The 27886-nt window shown below is 36.3% G+C and overlaps 1 protein-coding gene across 1 annotated transcript in view; it reads left to right on the forward strand.

Annotated features, from left to right (window-relative positions):
* Positions 1-2867: 2867 nt before the first annotated feature.
* Positions 2868-27886, forward strand: part of LOC148509117 (uncharacterized) — a 153480-nt gene continuing 128461 nt past the window's right edge. The window contains exon 1 of the mRNA XM_088443632.1: positions 2868-2992. Coding sequence (XP_088299758.1) covers positions 2868-2992 — 125 coding nt within the window. The remainder of the gene's footprint in view (positions 2993-27886) is intronic.

Here is a 27886-nt window from a genome sequence, read left to right on the forward strand (position 1 = left end):
AGTGCCCAGCTCATGTAGAAGCCATTTTCTAGTTCTATTTAGCACCCCCCTCCCAGCTACGCCACTGAGGACAGCCCCAACATTCTGCACATGATCAGAGTTTTGAAACTACCAACCCCTAAACTTAAGTCCATTTTGTTGGCAAAATTGTTTGTCTTGTTCCTGTCATCCTATCGTAAGAACCTCTGTTATTGGGTTCTCAGTACCCAGATCAGGACCAGTACAGTTGAGTATGATCTGCATAGCAGTGGTATACCAGGCCATAATGTCTGATTTTTCCTCCCAATGATATCATGATTGCTGCAAAAAGTTTTGGACATAGGATAGAAACCTGTCAAATACTTCATGGAAGGGGCTTTGGCAATGATAAGTATACTGAAGGCACACTCTGTGACACTCCAGTGAGAAAAAGATCTGTCTCAGATAAAAACTGAGTCATCCTTTCCTCATAAATTCTTCAGACACTCTATAAGAATCTCACAGCCCCGGTTATCAAATGTTGCAAAAAGATTCAGAATGATTAAGATTGATCCTCCTGAATCTTTTTGCAACATTTGATACCAAATATATACACTGTATAAAAACAAGCTTTGGGGCCTTCTAATATGGAAAGTACAGATGCAAATTCCAATGAAAACGAAGAAAAGGTAGCAATCAATTATACCATCAATGTTTAGAGTCCTTTTTTTGGGTGGGGAGTCAATATCAATTTGGAGATAAATCATTTTGCAAGGTCAAGTGCACTTATAGACTGCAGCGGGTTTCCTCCAGGATTTATCCTTAATTTGCTCCATCCATTTCCCATCTATTTTCCCAGTTCCTGTCATGGAAAAGCATCATTTAACATGATGTGCAGGTTTTTGTAACTTTTGGGCTTGGAATCTGATAGCTGGGAACTAATGTCGGGTAGGTAGGTAAGATTGCATGTTCAGGGAACCCAAGTGTTGGACAAACAGTAGCATATACCACAGTGAACCAATAGACAAGGAGTATATAGGAAACATGAACAGTAGTAGAATCAGATAGTTGTACATGGTAAAGCTAAATACCGAGGCAGAAGATCAGACAATGAGTATCCAGAAGACATGGTCAATAGACAATATTAAGGGTCGAGAGAGAGCTGTCATAAAATAAGCCAGGTGTACAAGGAATACTAGGAATTATCAAGCATTGAAGTGCTGGATGGGTTTCCCGATGTATGCTGAAGTCTGCTGATGTCATCCTGGTTAGGTGTTAAAGCCTACAGCAACACTTATGTACCACGTGTATGTCATGTTTGACTTTGAGGAATCCCCTGAAGAAGGGATGGAAGCGGGAGGGAGGAAGAGGGAGGTATTGGAGGAGTGGGGCATGTATATAAAATCTCCTAATCCATGAATACCGGATGTTGAGAAGACCTGACCAATGGTGGAGGAATCTAATCTGCTGAGAGGTGTTCACCAGTGACCCCTCCAAGTGGGATATGGGTTTAAGCTGCACCCAGCAGGCAGGTTGTGGTCCTTTGGTCAGGTATACGATACCCACAGGAATAGAGAAAATACAACAATGGCCCAAGAATACTTCAGACAGAAGTACAGCTGCACTAGGAATTGGTATTTGAAGTTATACACAAGTGATGGGTTTTTGACGCACTGGTGCTTGTAACTATACACATATGCTATGTCTTTAATGCACTGCTGTACTTGTAACTGCACACAGGTGAGGTGTTTGGACACACTGCTGCACTAGTAGATAGCGCTTGTAAGGTACTCAGGCAAGGTGTTCTGATGCACTGTTGCACAAGGAGATGACACGTAGAGATTCAAGGGAATCATGATATGGGAACCTGGAATGAGGTGACGGCAGGTATACACAAGCAATGGCAGTAAAACCAAGACATCTTCACCAGCTGTGGAAATATTTGATTCTATTGAAAAAAACAACGTTGCTCACACAACTTCCTGCTGTCCGGAGACTGGCTTTATACCATGCAGTAGCAGATCATTGGTGGACAGCATCAGCTGACGACCACCATGCTACCATTTGGTAAAGGGTTGTCAGGTGTTGAAGACTGTCATGGCTGCATCCATGACAGCAACCGCAGTAACCAAGGCATGGCATAGCTCATGGATGTCCACATGGCAAATATAATGCTCAGCGCGTCACTCGCCACCGCACCTGACGTCTGACCACCCGAGGGATCAGGAGAAGCTAGTTCTGGGGTGAGTAACATCCAATCCTAGGCCACAACCTGACACCATGAGACTAAAGAGCCACTTCATGGTCAAAGCATTTGGTTGCACTGGCGAGCAATGGCAGTAAAACCAAGACATCTTCACCAGCTGTGGAAATATTTGAATCTATTGAAAAAATACTATAACTTATCTCAAAATATTTTCAAAATGGAGCTACCATATTCTAAAAATAAACTTTTTTTTTTTTAAATGAACATGCATAATTTAAACTTCATCATATGCCAAGAAATTGGCTGCAGACATAATACAATTAATTATAACAGTCTGTGTTTATGGACTTGCACCTACAAAGGATGTTGAAAAAAGCTAGTGGGTCAATCCAATTGGATGCAAATTTTACCCTTAATTTGCGTACATCTAAAACTCGCAGACTTCGTAGGACATTTCACACTCTTTGCTGACAGTTACCTACCCTCCAAATTTGCGTCATCCAAATATTGCCGATTTCCAGACGAATCTATGCATTTGTTTTTGGCTAATGTGAATGGTGGGAAATGTATCAATATGGAGCCAACAAAATGTTGCAACTTATATCCCATAATAAAAGACTGTAGACAAATACCACAGTTTGCCATTTCCTCTGCATGCTGTTCCTGTCTGAAGTTTTTGGCACCCTCTGTTGTTGCTGTTATCATGGCTACAGAAGAACAAGACAAATCACCCTCCACAGTATCTGTTGATGAAGAAGAGTATAGACCTCCTCACCCTAGTCCTCTTAAAAAGAAGAAGATGTTTTTAGCACATGGTGGAAATATTGGGTATTTTGGAGGGGCATTTCTTCGAGGGTGTGTCAGTGCAGTATAGCTTTATTAGTGTTGTGTTTTTTATGTAAAAGTAGTTTTAATTAATTGCAAAAGCTATGACAGTACTTTAATATGTGTTTTGTGTATGGCTGGCACAGCTTAGGGCAGTGTTAGGTGGCAGCTATATGCCACCTCCTAACATTGCCCATGGTAGGCCATTGCCACATGCCTAGCCATGGTTGTGTCCCTCTCTCTCTTCCTTTTCCATGTTTTTACTTTTATTATGTTCGATTTAAAAAAAAAAAAGTTTACACACATGAGTATTGTTATTTTATTTTATTTCTTTTAAATCTTTCAAAATCTATAATCTCCTGAGGAGACACTTTGAGTAGCTCCCAGGCACCTGAAGGACTAGAAGAAACTGATGGCAAAGAGGATCCTAGTACAGTTCAAAATCTTTGCTTTTTGGAAAAAGGAAAATCTAATTTTAGTAACTAGATTGATTGAAAATGATGATGTATTATTAGGTGCAAGGGCCCAAAATACTACCACTCGCAGGAAAAATGCCAAATGGCAAAGAATTGCTGATCAATGCAGCACTATTGAAGCACAAATAAGATCTATAGACACCTTTAAAAAAACGGTACAATGACTGCAAACGAATAACCAAAATAAAATTGTAGCTTTAGCAAAACATCATCGTGGGACTTGAGGTGGGCCCGAACTGAAAATCTCTATTAATGCATGGGAAACGCAGTTACAAGATCATTTGTCTAATATTCTATTGGAGGGAGTCTTGGAAATATAGATATAATGGAAAGTCGTACACATGCAGGTATTTTAATAATCCATCTGCTAATTTAATATTATTTTTAAATTATGTAACATTAAGAATGTGAAAACCTCATTTTTGTTCAAACTGCACGAACAGAACTTAGGGGTTAAAAAAACATATAAAGATGCAAATCTAAATCAAAGGGTTAAATTGTCAGAAACGATAAATGGCAATAATGTTATATAACTTTAAATCTAAATAATAGAGTCATTAATGTTTCTAATTTATCAACAGTAGTTAACACGGCAATTGAGTAATTTGAAAATCTGTCATTTTTTTTTTCACATCATATTTCTATAATGAATTTAGTTATTTTATTAGATAATGGGCCTGATTCAGAGCCACTCGTAAGCAGCAGCTCGTTCGCTCCGAGCGATGTTTGCCCAACTGCGCATGCATACGGATCGTTATACGCATGCGCGAACCAGTGTGGCCGAAATTCATGTGCTCGCCAAATAGCGAATGCCTGCTAATTTGAGTGACAGAATGAGGCGTATGTGGGTGGTAACAGGAGAAGGTGCTTGAAAACGGGGAGTGGAGATCTGATCGCAGGCGTTATTAAAGGTCAAAACGGGCGTTTTATGGGTGTGCATATTTAAAACAGCAGCGTCATTGACCACGTCACTGGGTGTTTTTTAAGCCAGAACTGCTCGCAAAATTGTGGTAGCAAAAACCAACCACAAGAATAGCGAGCAGTTCATACGCTGTTCGATGTACTCAATTAATCTAATAAATAGCGGACATGACGTAGGATGCGAGCGGCCAGGGGGCGTAGTTTCCCAAAAAACTACTGCAAGTTTTGTACGCTCGTTCAGACCTAGAGGCGTGAACAGACCGCAAACAGCGAACGGTTCATTTGAATAGCCACCCCTATTTTCAGGACGAGCGAGTGCTAATTGCGTCCGGCTCTGAATCAGGTCCAATATTTTTAGCAGAAACCTCAACGGCTCAGCCATCAGTTTCCAGGCTACAGATACTCGAGTCAGAAAAAGCTAGTGGTTCAGAAGTGACTGGACATAGATCAGGTGAAAGACATCCAAGCAAAATTTCCAAACAAGAACAAAAAAAAAAGAAAAGTCTTTAATGTAAATTGTATTATTTTACTAAAAAAAATACTCATATATTCAGGATAAATGTGTGTAGGCCAAGTTAAAAAATATAATTGACATTGCTAACCCATTTTTATCACTAAATATGCTATGGTTAGTTATCATCATGTTATTGAATACCATTTCAAAGATGCCAGTCAAACTTTCTGTTAGTGAGTAACACTTCAAAAGACATATTTGTTCCATATTCTATTTTTGTTCTAATATTTGGAGTCAATAGGTATTATTTGTGTCTTCAATAAAGATTAAGGTGTTTATTTTAATTACATTTTAGTACCAGGTGCATGTTTAAATGATTTATTTTTTCCCATAAAAACAGATGTCAAAAGTGCATTCACTAATGTAAGCACATCAGTTACAGAGAGACATCATGATTCCCCAAATCTTCAGGAATATGAAAGAATCCAAACAAAAAGTAAATTCATATTATTTGTCTAATCAAATTCACTATTTATTTTAAATGAAAATGGCAATCTGATTTCAGGTCATGAAAAACAACCCATTGTCCGTGGATCGTCAGAAACCAATCCAGTTGTTTGGGATGTCACTGAACTAAATCAAAGTTCGACTTCAGCTTCCCTGGAAAATCGCAATTTGTTGGACGTGGGCAAAAACAAATATATTTTTTGTTTAATATTTTTATATTATTTGTCACTGAACCCTGCATATACAATTAAAGACTTAAACATTATATTTAGCATTATTAACTTTAGAAAGAGATATGACCCCTGAGGTTATGATAGAAAGCATGAACCTATATTCTGAGCGCTCGCAAGCAGGTCGATATTGGGCCAGTGCGCATGCGCACGACAGACACGGTTCCGTCATGTGCAAGTGCGAGACCAGGATAGCAAAGGGCAAGCCGTCGCTATGGGTCTCACTACAAAGGGGGCATGCTGTCGATGGTGAGTGACAGCACGCCCCCTTTGGTGGGCGTGCCGGGGGCGTGGCTGGCCAGACGGAGGCGTTCCCATGGGAACGCCTACCGTCTGGGGCCGGCCCCACTGACATCACAAGTGATGTCAGTGGGAGTGCTTTTGGCTCTGATAGAGCCAAAAGCACTCCAGGGCTTGCGACAGACGAGACCCTACCACAAGGGTCTCATCGCAAGCCCGATGGTCGCGATGGTCTTGTCCATCGCGACCATCTTTTTGGCCGCTCGCTATAGCTGTGGGTGGTCACCCACAGCTATGCGAGCGGCCAGGAGGCCGCTCTAAAAAAGAGAAGGAGGGCACTGATTCAGAGCGAGCGCTCTGAAAGAGCGTCCGGTTCTAAATCAGGCACAGTGTTTTGAAATCTCTTATAATGCAATCATGTTGTAAGTGATAGGACATACACCACTGTTTAAGGAGGAAATTATCTAACACACATTTTTCCCTGTATCTAAACTTAAGAAAGCTAATTAAGTTACTTAGTTAAAATCATCAAATTGTGATCTTCCGTTTCAGCAATATATATTGGATTTCATGGCTGTAATGTTTGTCACTTGGAAGTTATACATTTCTGACTTCATCAAGGTTTGTGACAAAGCCAAGAGTACACATAGATTTGCAGGCTTTTGTGAAATTTAATTTAGTCCTTCCTTAATACATACAGGTATGTGTGTTAAAGAATTATTGTAAAAAACCATCAGAATACATAAGAAAATGAGGAATAAGTGGAATTAATTTAGCAAACTTGTGAATGCTGCTTTTATATTTTAAAAGTTTTGTACAAATATGACAAACTCATGTTACAGTATTTTAATAATTTTTATCATGGACAGAGTCAATTTATATTAATAGCTAATACTTTAATATTTAAAGAATCAAGAATCTGAAGGCGAGGTTGGATCCATCACCATGTCACATTTCCCAATATATACACCAGGAGGTAATTTTTATTTTTAATATGTTTTTTTATTTTATTTTAAAGGCTTAAAAAATAAATTAAATGATATTGTAGTGCTAACAATGTATTCTTTTTTTTAGCTTCAGTACAGGATTTTGTTTTATTAGCACAAACCTTTTAAAACTAAACACTACGCTTACCTCTATAGATCTAGGGCAAAACTCCATAACAAGTGGAATAGACCCTCAAACACATGATCCGATATCCAAATTTGAAGTCATCGCTCATTTTTCTTGTGGGATGGAGGGAACACAGGAGCAACATAAAAGAAAAGTTGAGGGACATTTAAAATCAATTTCTTTTGCTATATTAGATGTCAAAAAGGAAATGAATTCAGATAGATCTTAAATCAAACAAGAAATGATTGAGGACTGTCTTTTGCTATGTGATGATGTGTTTGAGAAAAGTATGGAACTGATGGAAAAGCATCATCAAGTATCTATGGCGTCATGGGAAGCAATCATTAACTCATGTCACACACCATGGACTGAATGTACGTACAGCAGGAAATTCAATCTGCCTCTCTTCTCTGTGTTGCTACAGGCATTAAGGTTCTAGTAGAAGATACGGTTTCTAGTCAAAATCTTTAAATATCAAATGTATTCCCAGATCTTACAGGTATCCTATTTGGCAATCCACTTCAAGCTGCCTACTCCACTCCTTATCAAGGCCATGAATACAAGTTATCTACAAACACATGTTCCAATGGCTAGTGTGGGTGACTCAAGAGAAATTAAAACACCTCCATCAACCCAAGCTAAACAAAAAAACAGAGTGGATTTGGGGACTGGGTTAACCCTCACAGTTTGACAAGAAACACAAATAATATCCTGCACAGGACAAAAATGTAATTAAATTAATAGACCAGCAATTTGGTACATTCTAATAATTAGTTACCAAATTTTGTATATAGCTGGAGGTGCTCCCTGGAATCGAATATCAAGTACTCCGAAAAAAATCTTCCATTGGCCTCGGCCAATGTGCGGCAAGTGATTCCTTTGTGGGGCGCTCTTTTATAATAAATGAATTGATATAATTGCTATCAGGAAATATACATAATTACAATATAACTTATAGTCGGTTACCTCTTTAAAGAGATTGGGGATTATTTTGACTCTGAGTGTGAAAATATGACAGAGTCACCCATCAATAAACACCCATAAATACAATATAATTGATATCAGGAAATTAACATGATTAAAACATAACTTTTAAATGGATCCTTCTTTAAAATAAATTGGGAATTATTATGACTCTGATTATGAGAATATGATAGAGTCACCCATCAATAAGCACACATACATACCCTATCCATCACTAAGCACACATACATATCATATCCATCAATAAGCACACATACATATCCTATCCATCAATAATCACACATATATATCATACCCATCACTAAGCACACATAAATATCATATCCATCACTAAGCACACATAAATATCATATCCATCACTAAGCACACATAAATATCCTATCCATCAATAAGCACACATACATATCCTATCCATCAATAAGCACACATACATATCATATCAATCAATAAGCACACATACATATCATATCCATCAATAATCACACATATATATCATACCCATCACTAAGCACACATAAATATCATATCCATCACTAAGCACACATACATATCATATCCATCAATAAGCACACATACATATCATATCCATCAATAAGCACACATACATATCATATCCATCAATAATCACACATATATATCATACCCATCACTAAGCACACATAAATATCATATCCATCACTAAGCACACATACATATCCTATCCATCACTAAGCACACATACATATCCTATCCATCAATAAGCACACATACATATCCTATCCATCAATAATCACACATACATATCCTATCCATCACTAAGCACACATAAATATCATATCCATCAATAAGCACACATACATATCATATCCATCACTAAGCACACATACATATCCTATCCATCACTAAGCACACATACATATCCTATCCATCACTAAGCACACATACATATCCTATCCATCACTAAGCACACATACATATCATATCCATCACTAAGCACACATACATATCCTATCCATCACTAAGCACACATACATATGATATCCATCACTAAGCACACATACATATCATATCCATCAATAATCACACATACATATCATACCTATCACTAAGCACACATACATATCATATCCATCACTAAGCACACATACATATCATATCCATCACTAAGCACACATAAATATCATATCCATCAATAAGCACACATAAATATCATATCCATCAATAATCACACATACATATCATATCCATCACTAAGCACACATAAATATCATATCCATCAATAAGCACACATAAATATCATATCCATCACTAAGCACACATACATATCCTATCCATCAATAAGCACACATACATATCCTATCCATCACTAAGCACACATACATATCATATCCATCACTAAGCACACATAAATATCATATCCATCAATAATCACACATACATATCCTACCCATCAATAATCACACATACATATCCTATCCATCACTAAGCACACATACATATCCTATCCATCACTAAGCACACATACATATCCTATCCATCAATAAGCACACATACATATCCTATCCACCAATAAGCACACATACATATCCTATCCATCACTAAGCACACATACATATCCTATCCATCACTAAGCACACATACATATCATATCCATCAATAAGCACACATACATATCATATCCATCACTAAGCACACATACATATCCTATCCATCACTAAGCACACATACATATCATATCCATCACTAAGCACACATACATATCCTATCCATCACTAAGCACACATACATATGATATCCATCACTAAGCACACATACATATCATATCCATCAATAATCACACATACATATCATACCTATCACTAAGCACACATACATATCATATCCATCACTAAGCACACATACATATCATATCCATCACTAAGCACACATAAATATCATATCCATCAATAAGCACACATAAATATCATATCCATCAATAATCACACATACATATCATATCCATCACTAAGCACACATAAATATCGTATCCATCAATAAGCACACATAAATATCCTATCCATCACTAAGCACACATACATATCCTATCCATCAATAAGCACACATACATATCCTATCCATCACTAAGCACACATACATATCATATCCATCACTAAGCACACATAAATATCATATCCATCAATAATCACACATACATATCCTACCCATCAATAATCACACATACATATCCTATCCATCACTAAGCACACATACATATCCTATCCATCACTAAGCACACATACATATCCTATCCATCAATAAGCACACATACATATCCTATCCACCAATAAGCACACATACATATCCTATCCATCACTAAGCACACATACATATCCTATCCATCACTAAGCACACATACATATCATATCCATCAATAAGCACACATACATATCATATCCATCACTAAGCACACATACATATCCTATCCATCACTAAGCACACATACATATCATATCCGTCCCTAAGCACACATACATATCATATCCATCACTAAGCACACATACATATCATATCCATCACTAAGCACACATACATATCATATCCATCAATAATCACACATACATATCATACCTATCACTAAGCACACATACATATCCTATCCATCACTAAGCACACATATATATCATATCCATCAATAAGCACACATACATATCATATCCATCACTAAGCACACATAAATATCATATCCATCAATAAGCACACATAAATATCATATCCATCACTAAGCACACATAAATATCATATCCATCAATAAGCACACATAAATATCATATCCATCAATAATCACACATACATATCATATCCATCACTAAGCACACATAAATATCATATCCATCAATAAGCACACATAAATATCCTATCCATCAATAATCACACATACATATCCTATCCATCACTAAGCACACATACATATCCTATCCATCAATAAGCACACATACATATCCTATCCATCAATAAGCACACATACATATCATATCCATCACTAAGCACACATAAATATCATACCCATCAATAATCACACATACATATCATACCCATCAATAATCACACATACATATCCTATTGATCACTAAGCACACATACATATCCTATCCATCAATAAGCACACATACATATCTAATCCATCACTAAGCACACATACATATCCTATCCATCACTAAGCACACATACATATCCTATCCATCAATAAGCACACATACATATCCTATCCATCAATAAGCACACATACATATCATATCCATCAATAAGCACACATACATATCCTATCCATCAATAAGCACACATACATATCCTATCCATCACTAAGCACACATACATATCATATCCTTCACTAAGCACACATACATATCATATCCATCACTAAGCACACATACATATCATATCCATCACTAAGCACACATACATATCATATCCATCAATAAGCACACATAAATATCATATCCATCACTAAGCACACATACATATCATATCCATCACTAAGCACACATACATATCATATCCATCACTAAGCACACATACATATCATATCCATCACTAAGCACACATACATATCATATCCATCAATAAGCACACATACATATCATATCCATCACTAAGCACACATACATATCATATCCATCACTAAGCACACATACATATCATATCCATCAATAATCACACATATATATCCTACCCATCACTAAGCACACATACATATCCTATCCATCACTAAGCACACATACATATCCTATCCATCAATAAGCACACATACATATCCTATCCATCAATAAGCACACATAAATATCCTATCCATCACTAAGCACACATACATATCCTATCCATCAATAAGCACACATAAATATCCTATCCATCAATAAGCACACATACATATCCTATCCATCAATAAACACACATACATATCCTATCCATCAATAAGCACACATATATATCCTATCCATCAATAAGCACACATACATATAATATCCATCAATAAGCACACATACATATCCTATCCATCAATAAGCACACATAAATATCCTATCCATCAATAAGCACACATTCATATCATATCCATCAATAAGCACACATACATATCATATCCATCACTAAGCACACATAAATATCATATCCATCAATAAGCACACATACATATCATATCCATCAATAAGCACACATAAATATCATATCCATCAATAAGCACACATACATATCCTATCCATCAATAAGCACACATACATATCCTATCCATCAATAAGCACACATAAATATCCAATCCATCAATAAGCACACATACATATCATATCCATCAATAAGCACACATACATATCCTATCCATCACTAAGCACACATAAATATCCTATCCATCAATAAGCACACATACATATCCTATCCATCAATAAGCACACATACATATCCTATCCATCAATAAGCACACATACATATCCTATCCATCAATAAGCACACATACATATCCTATCCATCAATAAGCACACATACATATCCTATCCATCAATAAGCACACATACATATCCTATCCATCAATAAGCACACATACATATCCTATCCATCAATAAGCACACATACACATCCTATCCATCAATAAGCACACATACACATCCTATCCATCACTAAGCACACATACACATCCTATCCATCACTAAGCACACATACACATCCTATCCATCACTAAGCACACATACATATCCTATCCATCACTAAGCACACATACATATCCTATCCATCAATAAGCACACATACATATCCTATCCATTAATAAGCACACATACATATCATATCCATCACTAAGCACACATACATATCCTATCCATCACTAAGCACACATACATATCCTATCCATCACTAAGCACACATAAATATCCTATCCATCACTAAGCACACATACATATCATATCCAATAATAATCACACATACATATCCTATCCATCACTAAGCACACATAAATATCATATCCAATAATAAGCACACATACATATCCTATCCATCTCTAAGCACACATACATATCCTATCCATCACTAAGTACACATACATATCCTATCCATCACTAAGTACACATACATATCCTATCCATCAGTAAGCACACATACATATCCTATCCATCACTAAGTACACATACATATCCTATCCATCACTAAGTACACATACATATCCTATCCATCACTAAGCACACATACATATCCTATCCATCAGTAAGTACACATAAATATCCTATCCATCAATAAGCACACATACATATCATATCCATCAATAAGCACACATACATATCATATCCATCACTAAGCACACATACATATCCTATCCATCAATAAGCACACATACATATCCTATCCATCAATAAGCACAAATACATATCCTATCCATCAATAAGCACACATACATATCCTATCCATCAATAATCACACATACATATCCTGTCCATCAATAAGCACCCATACATATCCTATCCATCACTAAGCACACATACATATCCTATCCATCAATAAGCACACATACATATCCTATCCATCAATAAGCACACATACATATCATATCCATCAATAAGCACACATACATATCATACCTATCACTAAGCACACATAAATATCCTATCCATCAATAAGCACACATACATATCCTATCCATCAATAAGCACACATACATATCCTATCCATCAATAAGCACACATACATATCCTATCCATCAATAAGCACACATACATATTATATCCATCAATAAGCACACATACATATCATATCCATCAATAAGCACACATGTATATCATATCCATCAATAAGCACACATACATATCATATCCATCAATAAGCACACATACATATCATATCCATCAATAAGCACACATACATAACATATCCATCAATAAGCACACATACATATCCTATCCATCACTAAGCACACATACATATCCTATCCATCACTAAGCACACATACATGTCCTATCCATCACTAAGCACACATACACGTCCTATCCATCAATAAGCACATATACATGTCCTATCCATCAATAAGCACACATACATGTCCTATCCATCACTAAGCACACATACATATCATATCCATCACTAAGCACACATACATATCCAATCCATCACTAAGCACACATACATATCCTATCCATCAATAAGCACACATACATATCCTATCCATCAATAAGCACACATACATATCCTATCCATCAATAAGCACACATACATATCCTATCCATCAATAAGCACACATAAATATCCTATCCATCAATAAGCAGACATAAATATCCTATCCATCAATAAGCACACATACATATCCTATCCATCAATAATCTCACATATATATCCTATCCATCAATAAGCACACATACATATCATATCCATCAATAAGCACACATACATATATCCATCACTAAGCACACATACATATCCTATCCATCAATAAGCACACATACATATCCTATCCATCACTAAGCACACATAAATATCCTATCCATCAATAAGCACACATAAATATCCTATCCATCAATAAGCACACATACATATCCTATCCATCAATAAGCACACATACATATCCTATCCATCACTAAGCACACATACATATCCTATCCATCAATAAGCACACATACATATCCTATCCATCAATAAGCAGACATAAATATCATATCCATCAATAAGCACACATAAATATCATATCCATCAATAAGCACACATAAATATCATATCCATCACTAAGCACACATACAGATCATATCCATCAATAAGCACACATACATATCATATCCATCAATAAGCACACATACACGTCCTATCCATCAATAAGCACACATACATATCCTATCCATCACTAAGCACACATACATATCATATCCATCACTAAGCACACATACATATCCAATCCATCACTAAGCACACATACATATCATATCCATCAATAAACACACATACATATCATATCCATCAATAAGCACACATACATATCCTATCCATCACTAAGCACACATACATATCCTATCCATCAATAAGCACACATAAATATCCTATCCATCAATAAGCAGACATAAATATCATATCCATCAATAAGCACACATACATATCCTATCCATCAATAATCACACATATATATCCTATCCATCAATAAGCACACATACATATCATATCCATCAATAAGCACACATACATATATCCATCACTAAGCACACATACATATCATATCCATCAATAAGCACACATACATATCATATCCATTTCTAAGCACACATAAATATCCTATCCATCAATAAGCACACATAAATATCCTATCCATCAATAAGCACACATACATATCCTATCCATCAATAAGCACACATACATATCCTATCCATCACTAAGCACACATACATATCCTATCCATCAATAAGCACACATACATATCCTATCCATCACTAAGCACACATACATATCCTATCCATCAATAAGCACACATACATATCCTATCCATCAATAAGCAGACATAAATATCATATCCATCAATAAGCACACATAAATATCATATCCATCAATAAGCACACATAAATATCATATCCATCACTAAGCACACATACAGATCATATCCATCAATAAGCACACATACAGATCATATCCATCACTAAGCACACACACATATCATACCCATCACTAAGCACACATACATATCATATCCATCAATAAGCACACATACATATCATATCCATCACTAAGCACACATACATATCATATCCATCAATAAGCACACATAAATATCATATCCATCAATAAGCACACATGCATATCATATCCATCAATAAGCACACATGCATATCATATCCATCACTAAGCACACATGCATATCATATCCATCACTAAGCACACATGCATATCATATCCATCAATAAGCACACATACATTTCATATCCATCACTAAGCACACATATATATCATATCCATCAATAAGCACACATAAATATCATATCCATCAATAAGCACACATACATATCAAATCCATCAATAAGCACACATACATATCATATCCATCAATAAGCACACATACATATCATATCCATCAATAAGCACACATACATATCATATCCATCACTAAGCACACATACATATCATATCCATCAATAAGCACACATACATATCATATCCAACAATAAGCACACATACATATCATATCCATCAATAAGCACACATACCATATCCATCAATAAGCACACATACATATCATATCCATCAATAAGCACACATACATATTCTATCCATCACTAAGCACACATACATATCCTATCCATCACTATGTACACATACATATCCTATCCATCAATAAGCACACACATACATATCCTATCCATCAATAAGCACACATACATATCCTATCCATCAATAAGCACACATACATATCCTATCCATCACTAAGCACACATATATATCCTATCCATCACTAAGCACACATACATATCCTATCCATCAATAAGCACACATACATATCCTATCCATCACTAAGCACACATACATATCCTATCCATCACTAAGCACACATATATATCATATCCATCAATAAGCACACATAAATATCATATCCATCAATAAGCACACATACATATCATATCCATCAATAAGCACACATACATATCATATCCATCAATAAGCACACATACATATCATATCCATCACTAAGCACACATACATATCATATCCATCAATAAGCACACATACATATCCTATCCATCAATAAGCACACATACATATCCTATCCATCACTATGTACACATACATATCCTATCCATCAATAAGCACACACATACATATCCTATCCATCAATAAGCACACATACATATCCTATCCATCAATAAGCACACATACATATCCTATCCATCACTAAGCACACATACATATCATATCCATCACTAAGCACACATACATATCATATCCATCAATAAGCACACATACATATCATATCCATCAATAAGCACACATACATATCATATCCATCACTAAGCACACATACATATCATATCCATCAATAAGCACACATACATATCATATCCATCAATAAGCACACATACATATCATATCCATCAATAAGCACACATACATATGATATCCATCAATAAGCACACAAACATATCCTATCCATCACTAAGCACACATACATATCCTATCCATCACTAAGCACACATACATATCCTATCCGTCCCTAAGCACACATACATATCCTATCCATCACTAAGCACACATACATATCATATCCATCAATAAGCACACATACATTTCATATCCATCACTAAGCACACATATATATCATATCCATCAATAAGCACACATAAATATCATATCCATCAATAAGCACACATACATATCAAATCCATCAATAAGCACACATACATATCATATCCATCAATAAGCACACATACATATCATATCCATCAATAAGCACACATACATATCATATCCATCACTAAGCACACATACATATCATATCCATCAATAAGCACACATACATATCATATCCAACAATAAGCACACATAAATATCCTATCCATCAATAAGCACACATACATATCCTATCCATCAATAAGCACACATACATATCCTATCCATCAATAAGCACACATACATATCCAATCCATCAATAAGCACACATACATATCCTATCCATCACTAAGCACACATAAATATCCTATCCATCAATAAGCACACATACATATCCTATCCATCAATAAGCACACATACATATCCTATCCATCAATAAGCACACATACATATCCTATCCATCAATAAGCACACATACATAATATCCTATCCATCAATAAGCACACATACATATCCTATCCATCAATAAGCACACATACATATCCAATCCATCAATAAGCACACATACATATCCAATCCATCAATAAGCACACATACATATCATATCCATCAATAAGCACACATACATATCATATCCATCAATAAGCACACATACATATCCTATACATCAATAAGCACACATAAATATCCTATCCATCAATAAGCACACATACATATCCTATCCATCAATAAGCACACATACATATCCTATCCATCAATAAGCACACATACATATCCTATCCATCAATAAGCACACATACATATCCTATCCATCAATAAGCACACATACATATCCTATCCATCAATAAGCACACATACATATCCTATCCATCAATAAGCACACATACATATCCTATCCATCAATAAGCACACATACCTATCCTATCCATCAATAAGCACACATACATTTCATATCCATCACTAAGCACACATATATATCATATCCATCAATAAGCACACATAAATATCATATCCATCAATAAGCACACATACATATCAAATCCATCAATAAGCACACATACATATCATATCCATCAATAAGCACACATACATATCATATCCATCAATAAGCACACATACATATCATATCCATCACTAAGCACACATACATATCATATCCATCAATAAGCACACATACATATCATATCCATCACTAAGCACACATACATATCATATCCATCAATAAGCACACATACATATCATATCCAACAATAAGCACACATAAATATCCTATCCATCAATAAGCACACATACATATCCTATCCATCAATAAGCACACATACATATCCTATCCATCAATAAGCACACATACATATCCAATCCATCAATAAGCACACATACATATCCTATCCATCACTAAGCACACATAAATATCCTATCCATCAATAAGCACACATACATATCCTATCCATCAATAAGCACACATACATATCCTATCCATCAATAAGCACACATACATATCCTATCCATCAATAAGCACACATACATAATATCCTATCCATCAATAAGCACACATACATATCCTATCCATCAATAAGCACACATACATATCCAATCCATCAATAAGCACACATACATATCCAATCCATCAATAAGCACACATACATATCATATCCATCAATAAGCACACATACATATCATATCCATCAATAAGCACACATACATATCCTATACATCAATAAGCACACATAAATATCCTATCCATCAATAAGCACACATACATATCCTATCCATCAATAAGCACACATACATATCCTATCCATCAATAAGCACACATACATATCCTATCCATCAATAAGCACACATACATATCCTATCCATCAATAAGCACACATACATATCCTATCCATCAATAAGCACACATACATATCCTATCCATCAATAAGCACACATACATATCCTATCCATCAATAAGCACACATACCTATCCTATCCATCAATAAGCACACATACATTTCATATCCATCACTAAGCACACATATATATCATATCCATCAATAAGCACACATAAATATCATATCCATCAATAAGCACACATACATATCAAATCCATCAATAAGCACACATACATATCATATCCATCAATAAGCACACATACATATCATATCCATCAATAAGCACACATACATATCATATCCATCACTAAGCACACATACATATCATATCCATCAATAAGCACACATACATATCATATCCAACAATAAGCACACATAAATATCCTATCCATCAATAAGCACACATACATATCCTATCCATCAATAAGCACACATACATATCCAATCCATCAATAAGCACACATACATATCCTATCCATCACTAAGCACACATAAATATCCTATCCATCAATAAGCACACATACATATCCTATCCATCAATAAGCACACATACATATCCTATCCATCAATAAGCACACATACATATCCTATCCATCAATAAGCACACATACATAATATCCTATCCATCAATAAGCACACATACATATCCTATCCATCAATAAGCACACATACATATCCAATCCATCAATAAGCACACATACATATCCAATCCATCAATAAGCACACATACATATCATATCCATCAATAAGCACACATACATATCATATCCATCAATAAGCACACATACATATCCTATACATCAATAAGCACACATAAATATCCTATCCATCAATAAGCACACATACATATCCTATCCATCAATAAGCACACATACATATCCTATCCATCAATAAGCACACATACATATCCTATCCATCAATAAGCACACATACATATCCTATCCATCAATAAGCACACATACATATCCTATCCATCAATAAGCACACATACCTATCCTATCCATCAATAAGCACACATACCTATCCTATCCATCAATAAGCACACATACCTATCCTATCCATCAATAAGCACACATACATATCCTATCCATCACTAAGCACACATACATATCCTATCCATCAATAATTACACATACATATCCTATCCATCAATAAGCACACATACATATCCTATCCATCACTAAGCACACATACATATCCTATCCATCACTAAGCACACATACATATCCTATCCATCACTAAGCACACATACATATCCTATCCATCACTAAGCACACATACATATCCTATCCATCAATAAGCACACATACATATCCTATCCATCAATAAGCACACATACATATCCTATCCATCAATAAGCACACATAGATATCCTATCCATCAATAAGCACACATACATATCCTATCCATCAATAAGCACACATACATATCCTATCCATCAATAAGCACACATACATATCCTATCCATCAATAAGCACACATACATATCATATCCATCAATAAGCACACATACATATGATATCCATCAATAAGCACACATACATATCATATCCATCAATAAGCACACATAAATATCATATCCATCAATAAGCACACATACATATCATATCCATCAATAAGCACACATAAATATCATATCCATCAATAAGCACACATACATATCATATCCATCAATAAGCACACATACATATCATATCCATCAATAAGCACACATACATATGATATCCATCAATAAGCACACATACATATCATATCCATCAATAAGCACACATAAATATCATATCCATCAATAAGCACACATACATATCATATCCATCAATAAGCACACATACATATCATATCCATCACTAATCACACATACATATCATATCCATCACAAGGCACACATACATATCATATCCATCAATAAGCACACATACATATCATATCCATCACTAAGCACACATACATATCATATCCATCAATAAGCACACATAAATATCATATCCATCACTAAGCACACATACATATCCTATCCATCACTAAGCACACATACATATCATATCCATCAATAAGCACACATACATATCATATCCATCACTAAGCACACATACATATCATATCCTTCAATAAGCACACATAAATATCATATTAGACATTCTGTAATTGTGTATGAAATTATTACTTTGGGGTGATCATATTTAATAATTAACAATATATCCCCTAATGGGTAAAATAGGCAGGTTTAGCAGTTAGTACATTCACTCCCTTTCTTCATTAATTCATTTATGTAGTAGCACTATATGCAACCAACATACACATAAATTAGAATTTAAACACTATAATACTTCTAAAAATGTTAATTTGATACATGTTGCAGATATAGTATATACATACAGGACAGATATAATCTCGATATACTTTTGTTATATGAGAGATAGTTTGTTTTATCTCTGTCTTTCTCTTACCATATACATGACTAGATGTGTTATTTATTTATTTTCTATTTGTTTCTAATACATGATACTGAATTGCTGGCATTTATGGTTGAGAGGAAGACAGAGATAAAACAAACTAAATTTCAAAGACTTAAGAATTTCAAAACTATTCTTAGCACATATTAATGTAATGGGTACTCAAATCCATATGTCTGAAAAACAGTCATAATCAATAATGTATCTTTTGTTATTCTCTAACAAATTGGGCATATCAATAGCTAATGTCACCCTACTTCTCATGCGTCAATTACTTACATCGTCACCTCTCATATCCCCTATTCCTCATTAACGGTCCATGATTCACTCCCTCTTCCATCTAATATCATTGTATTGTCTACTAGTCTCCAGTACTCTTGTCTCTAAATAGAGTTAGAGTAAAGCTGGCCACACACTAGACCAACTTACATCCAACCAGCCAACTTGTTGATTGGTTGGAATGAAAATCTGGTAACGTATGGGAGTAAATGATGATCAGCAATTTGCTCCTAAATGCCAGAAAACAGATGAAAATGGTCATTAGACAAGTTTGTTAAATGTTTGATCTAAACAATTTGTTCAAACAACAGTTTTTGTTCATTTTCCGGTGTTTGGGAGCAAATTGCTGTTTGTCATTTGCTTTCATTCCTTACCAGATTTTCATTCCAACCAATAAACAAGTTGGCTGGTTGGATGTAAGTTGGTCTAGTGTGTGGCCAGCTTTAGTGTGGAAATCTTATGGACAGTAGTATACAGGCGTTTAATCAGCTGGAAGCAGAGGATCAATAGAGCTATTACATGATCCTCTTGTTTTACGTATTTGCCAGTTGGAGATGTAAAGTGCTGGTCGTGGTATTCGGACGATCACAGGGGTGTAGCTCTGCCAGCTATATACCAATATTCTGGTTAGGCTCATTCACCAAGGAGAAAATGAAATGCTGCAGGTAAGCCTCAAATACTAGGGACAGCACAGAGGGAACATAATTGTTCCATGTTGTTAATTTAGCCTGTGTCACAGATCACAGGCATGCCAGCCTGATCGTGCTGTTAATAAATCCTTGGTACCTGTCAAAGCTGCTTAGCTTGTCCCTGCAACCAATGGACACGGCACCCGCAGACTATTCTATCTAACAGGTGGGAAAAGAAAAGCCCCTGTACGGCTGCTAATCTCAGACAGACTCCTCCACTTGTTTAACCTAATATTGTTTAGCGTCCAAATGGATTTAGCATTGTAAATAGATGTAGTTTATATTCAGTGTAGGAAAAAATGGGGCGCTGTGCCTTACTACTATTTAACGCCACACTTCAAGCACTGGAAAATTATTAGTTAAAAAAATATATACAGTACATATTTGAATTGGAGACTGAAAATTAGTTATTACTACGTAAAAAAAATATTTGGCTACAGTTTGAGAAGAAAGCAGTTAATTTAAGCATGATATGAATGAGGGCTAGGAATAGGCATAGATAGGGTTTTCTTATTTTGGTGTTTTAATTACAAGGATGTGCGGAAGAGGCCGGAACCAGAAACAATACTGTATCTACCAAAACCCTGTTGAAAGGCTTTTATTAAATTGAAAATGATTAGATAGTTCCCACTACCAAATATTTATATACTGATGGATTAAACAGTTATGCATTGCTATAAAAAAAAAAATGTATAAAGTAAATGTAAAAGTATAGCTTTCATTATAACGCTGGTCCCATCTGTGCCTCTTAGTACATCAGTACATGTTGGAAATTACTCAGCCACTTCAGTAATATCACTCAGGTGCATGTAAGGGAGGGGTTATTCTATACAAGACACAACAAAAAGTAATCCCCCGGCACTCAGAATGAAATCAGCAATAAGATTTGAAACACTACCTGGTGGTAGATCATTCAGAAATCTCAGTTGCATATATTTGCTAAAATATGGCTAAGCCTCCGGGCCACGTCACGGCGTCTCTGATAACGGAGGTCCCTAGTACTTGGTCAGAGTCTGGGGTTCAGAACCCCAAAAAGGCCAGCGAAGGCCAGCCACCCCAGTGAAGCACAGCAGTGAGAGACTAAAGTGTTAGGTTTTGCTTTATTCTTATTAACACATACTATGTGTTACAAGGTGAAAGTTGTAATTAAAATGCTAAGACAAAAAATAAATAAATAAATAAATAAAAAAAAATAATAAAAAAAAATATATTATATATATATATATATATATATATATATTACACATACATACAATAAGAAAAAAATATATAATTTGAAGGTGTTAAAGTGCTAAATAAAATGTTTGTGGCCCTGTCACCACCCACAAACGGCACTTTTTGTCACTCAAAGAAACAGGCAGTCTGTGTGCTTCGAGCGATCATTTCTCGATCGCTATGACTGGCTTGCGCACGTGCACTGTGATGCACACGCATATAGGAAAAATCGGACGCCTACGAGTGAATGCAGCCTAGTGAACAGGTCTGAATCAGGCCCTGTGTGTGATAAGGTGATATCACTTTTACGAATCTGTAGTTCATTGCATTATACACTAGAGGGTGCAATTGTAACAATATTTCTGGGATTTATATGCAGTTCATTGTTACTTTAACTAATAACACTGTATTAGGGATTTAGTGAATCCATCCTGACTAATACCAACTATAATTATATGTACAAACAGAAGGCAGGGTGCACAGCAGTTTTTAAGCACATATTTTCTTCTCTTTAATTTCTTTTTTTGTTTTAATATTTTTTGCTGATTGTACTATAAGTACATTTTAAAAAAATAAAAAAAAAGTCAAGTTTTACTTTTGGATAATTATTAAAACTAGTCAGCAGCCTGTCAAAATGACGGGACATTGTGGTGCTGGTGAAAAGTCCCATTTGAGCACTCGAGTGGGTCACTTTTCAGTAATTTCTTCTCGCCAACTTCGGTCGAGCTGCAGTGGTGGCTGTGCACATCTGAACGGAGCAACAAATTGAATTTCTCCACCAGGCACCATCTAGTGGCTGCTGGAATGCAGCACATTTGAAGTCCCCCCTTAGAGTTGAGGAGCAGCATTAGATACAGTATATATATATTAGAGATGAGCGGGTCTGGTTCTCCGAGAACCAAGACTACTCAAACTTGCAGAACCGAGGTGAGATCAGAGTCCGGCTCGGGTTTTCCCACCTGACTTGGATCTCAAACATCATCATCCGGCTGTCAGATTCTCGCTGGTTTTGGATTGTATAAAAGTCCCTCCCCACGGTGTTTGGTGCCATTTGCTTGCTAAGTCCTGGCTGTCAGGGCTGTGCTTCATCCAAGAGGGGCTGTTGTGTCCATCCAGGGGCTGTTGTGTCCATCCAGGGGTTGCTGTGTACATCCAGGGCAGGAGATTATGTGTCTATCCAGGGTCTGCTGTGTCCATCCAGGGCAGGAGATTATGTGTCTATCCAGGGTCTGCTGTGTCCATCCAGGAGCAGTGACTGCTGGGTTTATCCAGGGTCTTCTGTGTCCATCCAGGGGTTTTTGTGTCCATTTAGGGCAGGGGTTGCTGTGTCCATCCAGGGGCTTCTGTGTCCATCCAGGGGCTGCTGTGTCCATCCAGGGGCAGGGGTTGCAGGAGTGCATTCATAAAAAATATTGTCACACTATAAGTGGAAAATGCAGTGTATTTGTAAAAAATATTGTCACACTGTACATGGAAAACACAGTGTGCTCGTAAAAAAATTGTCACACTGTAAGTGGTAGCGCAGTGTGTTATTCTTTTCTTATTCATAAAAAAATCTTGTGACACTGTAAGTGGAAACATCACAATTTTACAATTTAACAAAGTTAGCAATAAAAAAATGCAACTTTTCACTTCTTTCCCCAATCAAGAATAAATGATTAGTCTACACACCGACTACAAGACCACAACAAAGTGCTAAATAACGTGCATAATATATTAATCATAATGACATCACAAACGCCTCAGCTGAGATTCACATAAACATATTTTCAAAAGGTGAAAATAGAAGATATGGTTTAAAAAATGGAATAAAGCAGCTAAAACTGTGTTCTCTGATTACATTGTCCCTACTCCCTATCCATGGCCCCTCTACCTGAAGTTCAGCGAGTCCGAGAGATAACACTATGCAACCGTATTCCAGAGTGCAGCTGCTCCTCCTGTAGCCCAGGTCAGAAGATGTGTAGGGGGTGTGGTGATGATATGGACTAAACGGGAGCTCACATCCACTAAAGTGGACAATGAATGCCCAATCTAACAGGGAGCGCAGCTGTAATTTATACACAACACAGGATGGGTTGACGATATAGGCTTGGGTGCTGGTATATTCTGGGGTGATGATACATCATCTTCTTCACACAATATTAATTTGTCCCCGCTAGAATCCACCATTACAGGTGCCTCTGTACTTTTTGTATGTAACTGATGGTAAAGGTCTTGCTCTTAGAATTTGTTTTTCATTTTCATGGACATCATCTTTTCCACATTTTGGGGAAGTAGTCTCATAGGCTAATCACTGATAAGGTTCCCGGCTGTGCTGAAAATTCTTTTTGAGTACACACTGGAGGGTGCAAACAGACTGTCTTTCATGCCTATTTGGATGCTATCATTAACATTTTCTAAATAGTCCTCAACCAGTCTTTGAATGGTGACCATATCATATGGAGTCACGGTAGAGGTGTCATTAAATTGTAGGCAATTCTGACCTGACCAGATGCCAAAACTTGGTTGTGTTGACTCAACTGCATCACCAGTGGGTGTTTTGAAAGTTTAGTTTTACTCAGCAGATTCACTTGCTGGAGAAACTGAAGGAGAAGCCATCACTACATCACATGCCACTTGAGCTGACAATTTGCTTATCAACAGCTCTTTATACCTCTTTAGATCTGTATCCATTGGGAAGAAGAAACAACATCTTTATCCCTTCTTGGATGAAAATCCATTCTAAACAGCAGGCATGGTGTTCAAGGTTTCTCAAAAAAGACACAATGTAAGACTTAAACCTTAAATCTGAAATCTTGCAATTGCTCTGTTTCACTTGTCCATCTATGCTGGTTAAGTGGACATTGGGTGCAATGGCAGTTTGAAGGCCACTAACTAACTATGTTTTTTATTGTCCTTGTACAGGTTGGGAAAAAAATTCAAGTGGAATCTTTACAAAGGATTATTTAACAGTCAATTGTCTTGGAAATCAGTAGCCCTCTTACTGGTCCCGTTCTGGGATGAAAATCCACTCCTAACAGCAGAAGCAGGTGCAGGATTCTCAAGAAAGACACAACATAAGACCTTAAATCTGAAATCTTGCATTTGCTCTGTTCCACTTCTCCATCTGTGCTGGTTAAGAGGACAGTGGGTACAACACCAGTTTGGATGCCATTAACTATGTTTTTTTTAATGTCCCTGTACAGGTTGGGAAATGTTTTTCAAGTGGAATCTTTGCAAAGGATTATTTAACAGTCAATTGTTTTGGAAAGTAGTACTAAAAGTCTTCCTGGTCCCCTTCAGGGATGAAAATCCACTCCCAGCAGCAGCAGCACTAGGCATGGCACTCAAGGATTCTTCTGGAGCAATGACTGATGTGAATGAGTAAAATATTTTATGTAAATGCCTCCCCTCCTCTTCTCCCTCATAAATTTATTTTGGAATAAAAAAATAAAATTTACTACCAATCAACCCTTCCTGTCCCTGCATTCAACTACATAGATTCCCTCAGGAATCTTGAATAATAAAAACATTTGTTTCCTGGTGTGCCATGTAGGAAGTTGAACTGCCACGTATTTGTGCCGCCCATTGCTGCTGCTTAGCTAAGTAAGACAGATAGCTTGATGCAAATTTTGGGCCTAAACTGGATGAAAATAATATTGTGAGTTGTAAGGTGGTCAAAATTGACTGGAAACGAGTGGAGGGTTGATTGGTAGCAAATTTAATTTAGTTTTTTATTCCGAAGAAAATTTTTGATAGAGAAGGAAAGGGGGGGAGGCATTTACAAAAAAAATGTGATACATTCACATCAGTCCTTGCCATAGAAGAATCCTCGAGCATGGCTGCTGCTGCTGTGAGTTGATTTTCTCATCCCAGAAGGGGACCAGTAAGACTTCTAGTAGTGCTTTCCACATGTAAAAGCATTTCCCAACCTGTACAGGGACATTAAAAAAAAACATAGTGGCCTCAAGAATAAAATCTATGATTTAAGGCAGGGGTAGTCAACCCTGGTCCTCGAGAGCTACCAACAGTGCATGTTTTCCAGGTGTCCTCACAGAATCACAAGTGTAATAAATTAACTCCACCTGTGGATCTTTCTAAATGTGTTGGTGTGTAATGAATACACCTGTGCACCAGGTAAGTCATCTGGAAAACGTGAGCTCTCGATGACTTAGGTTGGCTACCCCTGATTTAAGGC

This window comes from Taudactylus pleione, unplaced genomic scaffold, assembly GCF_031769625.1.
Source record: "Taudactylus pleione unplaced genomic scaffold, aTauple2 ptg000332l, whole genome shotgun sequence".
In the NCBI taxonomy this organism is placed as follows: Eukaryota; Metazoa; Chordata; class Amphibia; order Anura; family Myobatrachidae; genus Taudactylus; species Taudactylus pleione.